Raw genomic sequence first — 12,821 nt, forward strand, 5'->3', positions numbered from 1 at the left:
CTGTCTCTAAGTGCAGACTGGAGACGTGCCGTGTCAAACACCTGGCCAAGAGACACACCCTCAGGAGGTAGAGTCCACCTTAAACTTGGCTAAAGAAACAGGAAGATTAATTACCCCCTTAATGAGATGAACATTTTAAAACAGTGCTATTATTAAGATGTCAAGCATAATATAAAGCCTATATCTGCTTAGTGGAGAATGAATGGTACTGAGTGATCCAAGTGACAGACAATTAGTACTAAATGTCACCAGTGTATGTTGCTGGTGGGAGAAGCAATGTTATACTTAACTAGCTGCATGCTCAGTATCCAAATAGTTATCAATAACTATTGACATCAACACTTCCTATTAGCATTTTCTCTGTATCAGCATATGGGCATTCCCGAGACAGCAGCCTGAACAAGTCATCAACAGAACCTACAGAATTTTTTTTTCTTCCTTACCCTGCTTTTTCTTTTTCCTTCCTCCCCTCCCCCTCTCTTTCTTTTTTCTTTCTTGCCTGTCTGTCTGTCCATCTGTCTTTTTTGACAGAATCTTGCTGTATGGCTCAGGCTGGCCTGTCACTCCTATAGCGTTCCGAGATTACAGAAGTGCACCAGCACACCCAGCAGAGGGCTCTGATTCAGTAAGACATATTTCCTCTGCTTTCCTGGGTGACAATGACGCTGCCTGTTTTAGGATTACTTTAGCAACAGTCTCTAGGCCTGAGGTCATGGTTTCCTATTTGCAACTACTAAAGATATTTTAGATAGTGTCAGAAAAGCGAGACACCATCTTTGCAGGCCTGTTGCAGGCCTGGTATTCAGATAAGGATGGCAAGAAAGGAGCATGCAGACTTAACTTCTGAAATGCTTTCTATCGTCATCTGAATGAATGCCCAACAAACAATGGTTTCAGAAAATGTGTTGGGAATAAGAATTTTGTTTCACTTCCATGACCATGATCCACAGAGATCACCCATCCCTAGATTTAAATATAAATTAACGTGTGTGTGTGTGTGTGTGTGTGTGTGTGTGTGTCTGTGTGTGTGTGTAAAACTTCGTGTCCCTGGGGCAAGCACAACCTCACTCATGAATTATTAGCATTAGTAATATGTAAGACACATCCCACCCATGTTTACTTCAGGTTCAGTACCAAGAACACTGACTTGGCTTAATCTTGTTTACTGAAATATTTACATACTACGACATTTATTCTTCAAAATACATATCCTTTAAAATGTTTTAGTAAATTCAACTAAAAAATACATCCATCACTGATTTCCAATTCCCAAACATTTGCATCATCCCAAGAAGAAATCACACACCATATGCAATCGGTCCACACTGTTCTCAGCCCTAGCCCGAGAACCAATATATGCCTATTGATTTCTCTATTGCGAACTTTCTATACAAAGGAAATAATGCAGTAACTGGCATTTTTGTTGGCCATCTTTATGTCAGAAGAACATTTTCATGATTTGTTGATATGGCAACATTAATCAATACTTTATTCCTTTTTATATCTGAATAATACCCCATGAAATGGACATACCACTTTTTAAAATCCACACACTAATTGGCCAGTGTTGCACTGATCTCACATTCTGGCTATTTTAAATAATGCTAAGAACTTTTTGTGTATGTTTTTAAGACTTCTGGGGTCATAACTGAAATTGCTGGGACATACAGTAATTCTAAGTTCAGTATTTTGAGGCAATGTTGAACTCTTTTCCACATGACTAAAACACTTTACATTCCCACCAACAATGTACAAGTCCTTGATTTTTTCAATAACCTTGCAAAACTTATTACTGTATTTTTATTATAGCCATCTAATGGGTGTGAAGTAGTTTAACTGCATGTCCTTAATGAATAATGATATTTTCAAAGTACATACATAGTTACTGACTAGTTTTATATTTTAGAGAAATGTCCATTGGAGATTTTTTTCCATTTTTAGTGGTTTATATAATAATCTGCCAAAGCTGCCACAGACTAGATGGCTTAACCAACAGAAATTTATTTCCTCGGAGTTCTATTGGTTGGAAGTTCAAGATAAAAGGTGCTGGCAGGGCTGGTTTCTCGTGAGACTTCTCTTGTTGGTTTATAGACAACGACTTTCTCTGTGTGTTCTCACATGGCCTTTGTCTGTATTTCCACATTGTGTACACATCTCCACTCACACATACAAGCCCATTATAAAGACACCAGGCACACCAGAGAGGACCTCCTGTAAAAGCTTTATCTCCGAATGGAATTTGAAAGTCAACAAATGAACTTGACAGATGGACAATTTAATTTATTGCTGAATCTAGTATATACTTTAAAGAACAGCCAAAGAAGGCCGCCATTTTCCTGTCATCGGTTCCATGTGGTTTATAAGATTTTACAGTTCAATGGTACTTGTCAGTTCTTCTGGTCCTTGCTGTAGAGCACTTGTAGATTGTCTGACTGCTATAGATCCTATCTCGTCCCAGTACGACACGATAAACAAGCAGGTAAATGTAACCAACTAGGTCAAGTTCAAGGAAGAAATGTAATTGCTAGAGCTGCTGAAAGGCAACCGACCCGGAGTCATGGAATCAGTTATTTTCCCAAATGACAAACACTCCTCTCTAGAGGTTTCCTCTTGGAGACAAAACATGAAGGACCACGGTAAAACCCAGGCACACTGATATTTACTGCTAGCTATACTTTTTAGTCTTGAATATGAAGTTAGAAAAATCCATGCTATACAAGACATTTTCTATAAACTACCTAAACTAGTTTCAGAGCAAAAACAAACGATACTTTCTCCACCCTCCCACTGCCTCAAGCCTCCTGACTCCACATCCACACCGGAGCCTGATTCTGAAGTTAGGATCTCATGATTGCCTTGCAGGTGCATGGAAAAAGGACCTAGATAGCAAAGCTTTAAAACACGAGACACCAATTAATCTCATTGCACATGAAGTTGCCATGGGCCACAGTTGGTGCTTTAGAGCCAAACTAGAACCACATGGGGTAAAGGAAGAGGGGAAGAGAACTGGATCCCCAGTGCTCAGATCGGCGTCAGCATCTCTGCCATCCATCCATTCAATACCTTGCCTTGTCATTCTCCCCAGTCCCCACCATGGATGAAGGGGACAGAAGAGAACACCAAACTTACCAATGCCTTAGACAACACTCACTCACAATCTCAACAGGTAAATCATTACTTCTCTTTCCAGAGAAGAATAAACCAGGACTTATTACAAAGAAAAAATAAACAGAACCCCATGAATGAGGAGAGCACGCCGAAACTGGTCTGCAGCAGGTCAGGAACACAGTGAGCAGCGGGGAAGAACTCTAGGCCATCCCTAAGACCTTTTTATAAGGCGGATTGTTTGATATGTAGCATTACTAAAAGGAAAATTGTAAATCCATCATACAGTTGGGGTATTTTTCTAATATATACATGGGAAAAAAAAACAAAAATCAAGATGCTTACTGGCTCCAGGAAAAACAAAGAGGGGAATGGAAAGATAAATACTATAGTCTAACTCAACTCTATGTAGCAATCATATATACAGTCACTAAATACTGATTTTAGAATGAACCAAATCATAATAAATTACAAGGGAGACAGTAAATATATATACCATAAGCTAGATTTACCTGCAGCAAAAAAAAGTAGACATTAAAATATAAGCCAAAACCCTGCATGAATACAAAAATCCTTACTGTAATATTACCAAATTGAATTGAGCAGTACTTAAAATGGATAAGCCATCATGACTAAGAGAAGTCTAGCCCAGAAATAATTGATTTGGGCTGGAGAGATGGCTTAGCCTTTAAAGGCTAGGATCCCAACCAAAATTTTAAGAAATTTAATTGATTTAACATTTGTACAATAACTGTAACTTATCATAAAAAGAGATAATTTAGTTTTATTTTATTCACTTATTTATTTACATACATACTTGCTTATTTTTTGAGGCAGCTCTTGCTGTGTGGCTCCAGCTGGCCTGGATGTCACAATCTTGCCCCTGCTGCCAAGTGCTGAGATGACAGGCATATGTCAGGTAGGAAAGGACAGTTTCTCAATGAACAGCATTAACAATCAGACATCAAATGAGCCTCAGCTTCTACCATAGATTACATATAAAATGAACTTAGCAGGAACAAACCTAGTACCAAAAGCTAAAACTCAAAATAACTAAAAGAAAATATAGAAATTCTTTGTGACTTAGAAGGGCTGAGAAAAACCCTGTATACACACTGCCCTTCACCCCAGAACTGTGTTTGAAGAGAACCCCAGGAGAGAAAGCACTCACATTACCAACTCATCAAGACTTCTATCCAGTGTTAGTTACAAGACTGAGTAATGGAACCAAAGTTTAAAATGGCGAAATCTGAACAAACACTTCCCCCCAAAAGATAATGTCAAGGAAACCCATGAAAAACAGCATCAGAGACTGGGATGCAGACCAGCTGGGAGTGTTTACCCACCCTGGCTTCAGTCCCAGCACCAGGTAAAGCAGGTGTGGTCGCATGCCTACAATCCCGACATTTGGGAGGAGGCAAGAGGGAGAGCAGTCGTTCAAGTTCATCCTTAACGACACAGCAGTCAACTACAGAGCAAGTGCTAAGCCAGTTTAGTCCAGATACATGAAACACTGTTACAAAAAAAAGAAAGAAAGAAAGAGAGAAGAGAAGAGAAGAGAAGAGAAGAGAAGAGAAGAGAAGAGAAGAGAAGAGAAGAGAAGAGAAGAGAAGAGAAGAGAAGAGAAGAGAAGGAAAGGAGAGAGGGAGGAAGATGGCTGGACAGATGGAAGGAAGAAAGGGAGGGAGGGAGGGAGGGAGGGAGGGAGGGAGGGAGGGAGGGAGGAAGGAAGGAAGGAAGGAAGGAAGGAAGGAAGGAAGGAAGGAAGGAAGGAAGGAAGGAAGGAAGGAAGGAAGGATGGAAGGAAGGAGAGCAGCCCCACATCACCAGGGAAATACATACTTAGAACAAAAACATCCACTAAGCTGGAGAGACTGGTAAAAATGGACAATACCAATATTGACAAATGAGTGGGAAAACATTTCTTCAGCAACTGCTAGAAAATATGAAATAAGGGAAATTTGGGGAAACAGTTTGGGAGATCCTTAAGGGCTTCATACAATATGCTCCACACACAGCAAGAATCAGCCTTTATCCTACGCATTTACCCAAAAGAAAGTAATGTATGTGTCCATAAACGGAATGTGTCACTTGTACAAAGCAGCTTTATTCATAAAGCAAAACTTGAAACAACCTAAATGTTCATCATCACCAGCAGTTAAACAAACTGTGGTATATTCCTACAAGAGAATACAAAAGGAACAGAACAGAACAGAAAATATTGCTGACACATAAAAATCAGGGATCAATCTGAGCATGGAAGAACAAAATACACTGTTCTAATCAAAATATGTCAGACATGAGAGTACATACTGTATGATCTATTCATTTATAATTTCACAAAAGAAAAATCTAATTTATAGTCATAGAGAGCAGATAGGTCACTGAATAGAGCAAGGTAGGGGGGGAGAGGTGAACTAGACACTTCTGATTTGTACAGACCTTTTGGGTGGGCACAAACTACTCACAGTGGCGGGAGAAGGTAGGCAGATATTCACACACTTGTCAAGAACTTTTCAAACTGCAAACTTAAAGCGGCTGCCTTTTCCTCTGTCTGAATGATCGTCATGTAAGAAAACCGACGGAAGTGGGTGAGGATATAACTCACCCCGCGTTCCTTCCTTCAGCTTTGTGGTTTACTACTATTCCCAGGCAGCAGACTTTTAAATAGTACAAGCAAAATTTCCTGGTGCCTTGTAACAGACATTATTCATTTTCAATAAAATCTCCACAACTTAAAAAAATTAGGACTTTGACATTTTGCTTCTGCTAAATTTCATACTTAATTTGAAATAAATTGAAATCTTTATTAGGGCTTAAGGGAGTCCTAAATGATCTGTGCTCCCTCATGGCCTAACTACCCAAGAGACAAGTCGGGGACACGGAGATGACACCAAATGACAGCATATAATGACCAAGTAATACTGAACCCAGACCTAGAGAGGCCTCGCTGAGCTATGGGCAGCTCTGAAGCAAAGGCTTCCCCTTTCCTGCAAGATTCACAATGTAGCTGAAAGGAGGCATGACCAACGCAGAGAAAAGGGAGAAAGGGACCAGCGTGTCCAGCCCTGTTTCCCACGCTCCTTCCTCTCCTTGAAAGGTGGGAGGAGATCAGGATTTCCCAAGAAACTGCCCATTTATCAGCTTTCCACGGCTCTCCAAGTACAACACAGGTAGCTCACACATAACACTCAAGAAGGCATTCGCTGCAGGGTCACCATGGCTCTTGCATTCATAGTGGCCCAACTCAACTGCATGTGGCTAAGATATGTGACTTCAAATATGATCTCCTTCACTTCATTTTAACTTCCATGGGTCGAGAGGCCATTCACAAACTGTCATGCTTTCTTACTGGTTGAAAAGAGAGTTTCTGTATGCTAAAATGGCACCAGAGACTCCTTTGTTGAGTTAGTCATCTCAGAAAATCACATTCTAACACACACACTGAAGACAATGATGATGACGGCTCTTGTGTTCACTCCTAACTCATCCAGACACAGGCTATGTCGTGAAACCACAGCCTAGAGTGTCTATCACCAAGCGGGTTTTGAAGGGTTTCCCACAGAAGGAAATTAAAGAGCTGATTAATAATTCCCTTACTGCTGGGAAAGGGGAATCAGCCTGTGAGTCACTGCGTGAAGCATAGTCTGCAAACTGACAGGGCTGCGCGGTCCTGCTACAATCGTGGAAGTATCGGTTTTCTAAGACAATCCCTTCTAACTCATTAGTTTTAGCCAAACAACAAGAGCAATCTAGAATACTTGCGTGCGTACGCTGTCACCATCCTGTGTTGTTCATGAGCCCCAGCTGTAGTAGATAGGAGTTCTGAAATGCCTCCCGCATAACTTAATTTAAAATACAACACTTTATCATCCAGGCGCCTGCATTCTAGAGATTAACAGGAGTCTCAAGTTTTCAGGTATGGTCTCTATTCTCATTCTCTAACAAGTATCTATACCGTACAATTTTGAAACTAGAACCATACAAATCATATTCGACATAATTTTAACACTAATACTGTTGCTTAAGATAATTAAACACAATTATATCATTATCATGAGTGTTATTTTTCTCCAGGTTCATAAGAATACATTATTCTAATTAACAAGCTCAGTGAACTTTTACATACCATTACTCACATCCCAGCAAAATAACCAATGCAGTTTTCTCTTCCTGCATGGAAGTGTTAGCTAAAGTACCTTTGATGGTCTGGAAAAATGAGCCTTTCTCCATAACTAAGTCTTCCTTTTTCTCCTCATCTTGTCTATTTTGCATCTTAGATCTGAGTAATAAAGAGACTAGCATGACCCACTAACACCAAAACAGTTGAGACAACAGGTTTAGCGGTCTGGAAGCAGCACGCAGGCCATGTAGAGTCTTGCCTATTTTGAAGTTGAGGCACAGACTCCATGCCAAGAGCAATCTATAACTGGCAACTGCCTTCAGTATCACAAGCCGTGACTTCATTCAGATAAAAGGTTATGAAAAAAATCTTTCCTCAACCTAGATGTCCTTCAATGGAAGAATGGATGAAGAAAGTATGGAATATATACATATTAGAGTACTACTCAGCAGTAAAAAACAATGACTTCTTGAATTTTGCATACAAATGGACGGAAATAGAAAACACTATCCTGAGTGAGGTAAGCCAGACCCAAAAAGACGAACATGGGATGTACTCATATTTGGTTTCTAGCCATAAATAAAGGACATTGAGACTATAATTCGTGATTCTAGAGAAGCTAAATAAGAAGGTGAACCCAAAGAAAAACATATAAGCATCCCCCTGAATATTAACCTTCATCAGGCGATGAAAGAAGACAGAGACAGAGACCAACATTGGAGCACTGGACTGAAGTCTCACGATCCAAAGGAGGAGCAGAAGGAGAGTGAGCACGAGCAAGGAACTCAGGACTGTGAGGGGTGCACCCACACACTGAGGCAATGGGGATGTTCTATCGGGAACTCACCAAGGCCAGCTGGCCGGGGTCTGAAAAAGCATGGGACAAAACCAGTCTCGCTGAACATAATGGACAATGAGGACTACTGAGAACTGAAGAACAATGGCAATGGGTTCTTGATCCTATTGCACGTAATGGCTTTGTGGGAGCCCAGGTAGTTTGGATGCTCACCTTAATAGACCTGGATGGAGGTGGGTGGTCCTTGGACCTCCCACAGGGCAGAGGAACCTGCTTGCTCTTTGGGCTGAGGAGGAAGGAAGACCTGATTGGGGGAGGGGGAGGGAATGGGAGGTGGTGGCGGGGAAGAGGCAGAAATCTTTAATAATTAAATAAATTAATTAATTAAAAAATAAATAAATAAAAATAAAACATAAAATAAAAAAAAGAAAAGAAAAAAAAGTCTTTCCTAAAATCAGAAGGAAGTGAGAGGAAGTATTCCCAAACTAAGACAAGTTCTTCCTAGAAATGGCTAGAATTGACTAAGCAGTGCTCGTGGGGAACCATACAAATGTTTCATGCATATTTTTACATAGAGAAAAATAAAATCTACCTAATTCTCAAAATCGAAGAGGAAAATCTCCAAGACACAAGGGAAAGGCTATTTTTTCACAAATTACACAATAAGCAGATATCCAGATGTAACGTAGCGACTGTGACGTACTCGCCTCTCTAGCCATCTGTCCTCTGAGAATATCCCCTGCTATTTAACAAAGTATTTTTCTTCACTCATTCTAAAGCTGACCTCTCCATTCAGGGCTTATTTCTGGATGACAGAGTTTAGGGGGATGTAACACTATTTAAAGCAACTGCTGATTTCTCCAACCGGAAAGAAAAAAAAAATGAACATTTCCCTAAAATACCTTCTAAAACATATCATCCTCACAAAAATGCTGCCCATAATTACATGTTCCAACTTTTTGTTAAGATTTCATAACACAACAGAAATAACTTTCATCTCTAATGGAGAAAAATTACATCATTTATATCTTCGTGAGTATCAGGAAGAACAGCACCTGACAGTGTGTATGTTTTGTTTGTACTACAATATACATAATAGAAACAGTCACCCATGGTAATAATAGTATTGGTTTGTAACTGTGAATGAGGATTTTTAATAAGCTTTTTTCTTTGGTTGATTTATTTTCCACTGTTTTTGCTTTGTTCTGAGGCAAGGTCTTACTACGTGTCTCCCCGGCTGGCCGTGAGTTCATGAGTCCTCTTGCCTTGCCTTCGACAAGACTGGGATGAGAGACATTTGCTTCCTTACCATACCTGCTCCACACATGGGATTACACTACCAATCACATTCCAGTTCCCTGCTTGTCAGTCATATACTGTCACCCTAATAATATCAATGCCTTTTTACTTTAAAGACTGCTATTTTATACCGATGTGAAACTGTAACTATTTTTTCATTTCATTGAATACTTCCACAAAAGCGTCTTTGGAAAGACATTTACAAACTGTCCACTGCAAAGTTACAAGCGAGAAATATCCGTCAGCTGTGGCAGCCCCAGCCTGTATTCCCAGTAGTCCCGGACGCCAAGGCAGGAAGAGTCTTGAGGCTAGCCTGGGTTAAAAAGGAAGACCTGTCTTACTATTTGTTTGCTGGGCTCTGCATACTTGTAAAAATCAGAAAAGAAATAGGAGGATTTTGATCAGCAACAGAATACTAGTCTAGCATGCTAGGGGCCTAGCTACATCCTCCCCTGTAAAAGGAAAAAAAGGAAAGAAACTCTGTTTTGACCAGGATAATGTAATCGTAGAATTTACTGACAATCTCCAAATGCCATTCACCTTTACAAATGAATGACTTGTGACAAAGATGACTTGACCTTGACAATGAAATGAAACGTCACTCTGACATCAGTATTCACAGTTAGCAAGTACTGAAGAAAACAGTTACCACCTTTTAACTTTAAAGTCAAAACATAAGCACAAATTAGAACAAAAATTCAAGGAAATGTTCAGGATACAGACATTTGCATGCATTTTTAGGCAAACTTCCAAATATATCAAATACAACCAAACGATAACTTTGAATCAAGATGAATGTCAGAAATATTCAAGCTTGCACTAGTGCAGCTAGAAAAATGGAAAGGAGACAAATGGCGGATTTCTAGGAGGGAGAGAAGTCACACGCTTCCTTTATCATAAAACCAAAGTCTGCAAGTCTACATTGTAATAACACTGCCTGTAAGTTAATCTCTATTCAAGAACACAATTTCCAAATTGTATCTTCAAATGTCCTCTCCCAACAGTCCAATCAAATGTTCAACAGTCAAAACACATTTCACTTAAGATGCTAACCTTAAGTATAATTTGCTTGTCCAATCACTAAAGAATTCCACTACTTGATTTTTATATGCCTCATCTGAAAAACTCAAGTTTTGCCCTCCCCCTCCAAGGTGGATATCGAATGTCATCTAAGCATTAAGTAGCAACCAAAACCAACCAAACAAAAAAAAAAAACCTAGATTCAAACATCTTTTCACCACGTATACTTCATCGGGCTTTGATAAAGACAGCACCATCTGGGGTGGAGGTGCCCTCTTCCTTCTCATTGACTATTTCCACAGTTCCAGAAGCTGACACGATAACCATGGTTTTATTTGCAGACACCAACTTCTGTTTCTCTGCAACAGCTGCACAAACAGCAACGATCTCGTCGCTTTCAAAGTCATAGTCAGGGATTGACTCTGGGGAGATGTCTGTTCCTTCGGGTGGAATTTCTTTTTTTTCAATCCTCTGAGCTACTTTCTGCTGTTCCTGGAGCTTTCTTGCCCAAGAAAGGTCCTCCTTCCATATTTCTGGGTTCATTGGGTATATGTGGAGGGCTACTTGAAAACTTCGAATTGCCTGGGGGAAAAAGATTTTTTTCATTTGTCTTATTTCTAAAAATCACCATGTTAACTACAATTATATACATACAGGTGAGTACGGGTATATATGCATCCATACATGTCTACTCTAGCATACTACTATAGTTAATTTTAACACAAAAGACAGGCCATCTGCCCAGATGATTATGGTGGAGAAAAATACAGATGTGAGGGGGAAAGACTGAGAAAACACCAATGGGCTAAAATTAGTAGGGGCACTGGTACTAGGGCTTGAGCACCTTAACAGAATCGTTTATCTCTCAGAGGTGGATCACACAGTTCAACATGGACAACTGGTATAACAACACACATGAAAGATAAAAATCACAGGATTTGTCCCAATAGGTGAAGAAAAACAATATGACAAAATTCAGTGTCTTTTTGTGATTAAAAAGTCAACAATCTAGGAATACATGAAAATAAAAGCCATGCAATAGAACACCCAAAACCAACATCACATTCAACAGTGAAAAACCGAGTGATTTCCTGCAAGATCAGAACGAGGCCAGTCTTCCCATTTCTCTTTTTTAAATTTATTTTAGAGATTATAATATAATTACATCATTTCTCCCTTCCCTGTCCTCCCTCCAAATGCTTGCATATACTCTTTCTTACTCTTTAAAATTCAACATTGCTTTTTTTCATTAATTGTTATGTATATATATATATGTGTGTGTGTGTGTATGTATATATATATACATACACATATGTATATATTCCTAAATATAACCTCCTCGGTCTATATAATGTTACTTGCATGTATGTTTTCAGGGCTGATCATTTGGTATTAGACAAGTTGGTATGCCCTTCCCATTTATGCTCAAAACTGAACTTTAAATTAAGCCAGAGAATTAGGAAAATATATATGAATCATCAAAATGGAAAGGAAGAAGTAAAATTAACCCCATTTGCAGATGACATTATCTTACTTATAGAAAGACTCCACAAGATAACTATCAGAACTGCCAGTCACAGGGACAGGTGCCTGAGTCCTAGCTTACTCAGGAAACTAAAACAGGAGGGTGACTTGCACCAAGGAGGTCAAGGCTAGCCTGGACAAAATAGTGAATCTCAATAAAAAAAACTGTAAGACTAATAAGCTCCAAAAAGCTACAATATATGAAATCAACAACAAATATAAGTAAGGCATATTTGTGTGTATATATATGTACATATATATACACATATACATATATGGCTTAAACAATATTATGCCACTAAGACTAATGATGCTCCCCACAAGACCAAGTACAACACCAGTAGACACGGTAACATGGAAGGGGTCATTCTCACAGGGCTCCACCACTAGAAAAAGAACTACTGGCGAATAAGGAATCCTGAAAGAGGGAGGCATGGTCATTCCCAGAAATGAACACCCTAACTGGTTATCTGATACCAACTGGTCAGCCCTGAAATCACATCATGCAATTAACACTAAACGGACTGAGCAGATTATATTTATGTACTTGTGAATTCACATATAATAAGCACACATACACACACAGATACAACAACAAAGAAGAGGTCATGAATTTGAGAAGGAGCAAGTGGAGGGATATAGGAAGGGTTGGAGGAAAGAAAAAAAGAAAATGATGTAATCACAATTTTTAAAATGTCAAATTAGAAAAAGATGAAATACAAATGGCCAATATAAACATGAAAGAACGTTCAGCCTCATTAGCTATCAGAGAACACAAATCAAAACCCAGTGAGAATCTTTCATGAAAAGCATAGAGGGGTTTTAGGGAGAAAAACAAATTAGAAACTGATCTATTATTTGGCCCAATTTTGATCCTACTACAGCACTCCTGGGTATTTACTCAAAGGACATCACAGAGACACTTACACATTGATATTTATGCACAATTTTCAC

At 39.3% G+C, this 12,821-nt stretch overlaps 1 protein-coding gene across 1 annotated transcript in view; it reads right to left on the reverse strand.

Annotated features, from left to right (window-relative positions):
* Positions 1–8,442: 8,442 nt before the first annotated feature.
* Positions 8,443–12,821, reverse strand: part of Ttc33 (tetratricopeptide repeat domain 33) — a 36,781-nt gene continuing 32,402 nt past the window's right edge. The window contains exon 5 of the mRNA XM_057789405.1: positions 8,443–10,925. Within this exon, the coding sequence (XP_057645388.1) occupies positions 10,572–10,925 (354 nt within the window). The 3' untranslated portion in view covers positions 8,443–10,571. The remainder of the gene's footprint in view (positions 10,926–12,821) is intronic.

Source organism: Chionomys nivalis, chromosome 15, assembly GCF_950005125.1.
Source record: "Chionomys nivalis chromosome 15, mChiNiv1.1, whole genome shotgun sequence".
Classification (NCBI taxonomy): Eukaryota; Metazoa; Chordata; class Mammalia; order Rodentia; family Cricetidae; genus Chionomys; species Chionomys nivalis.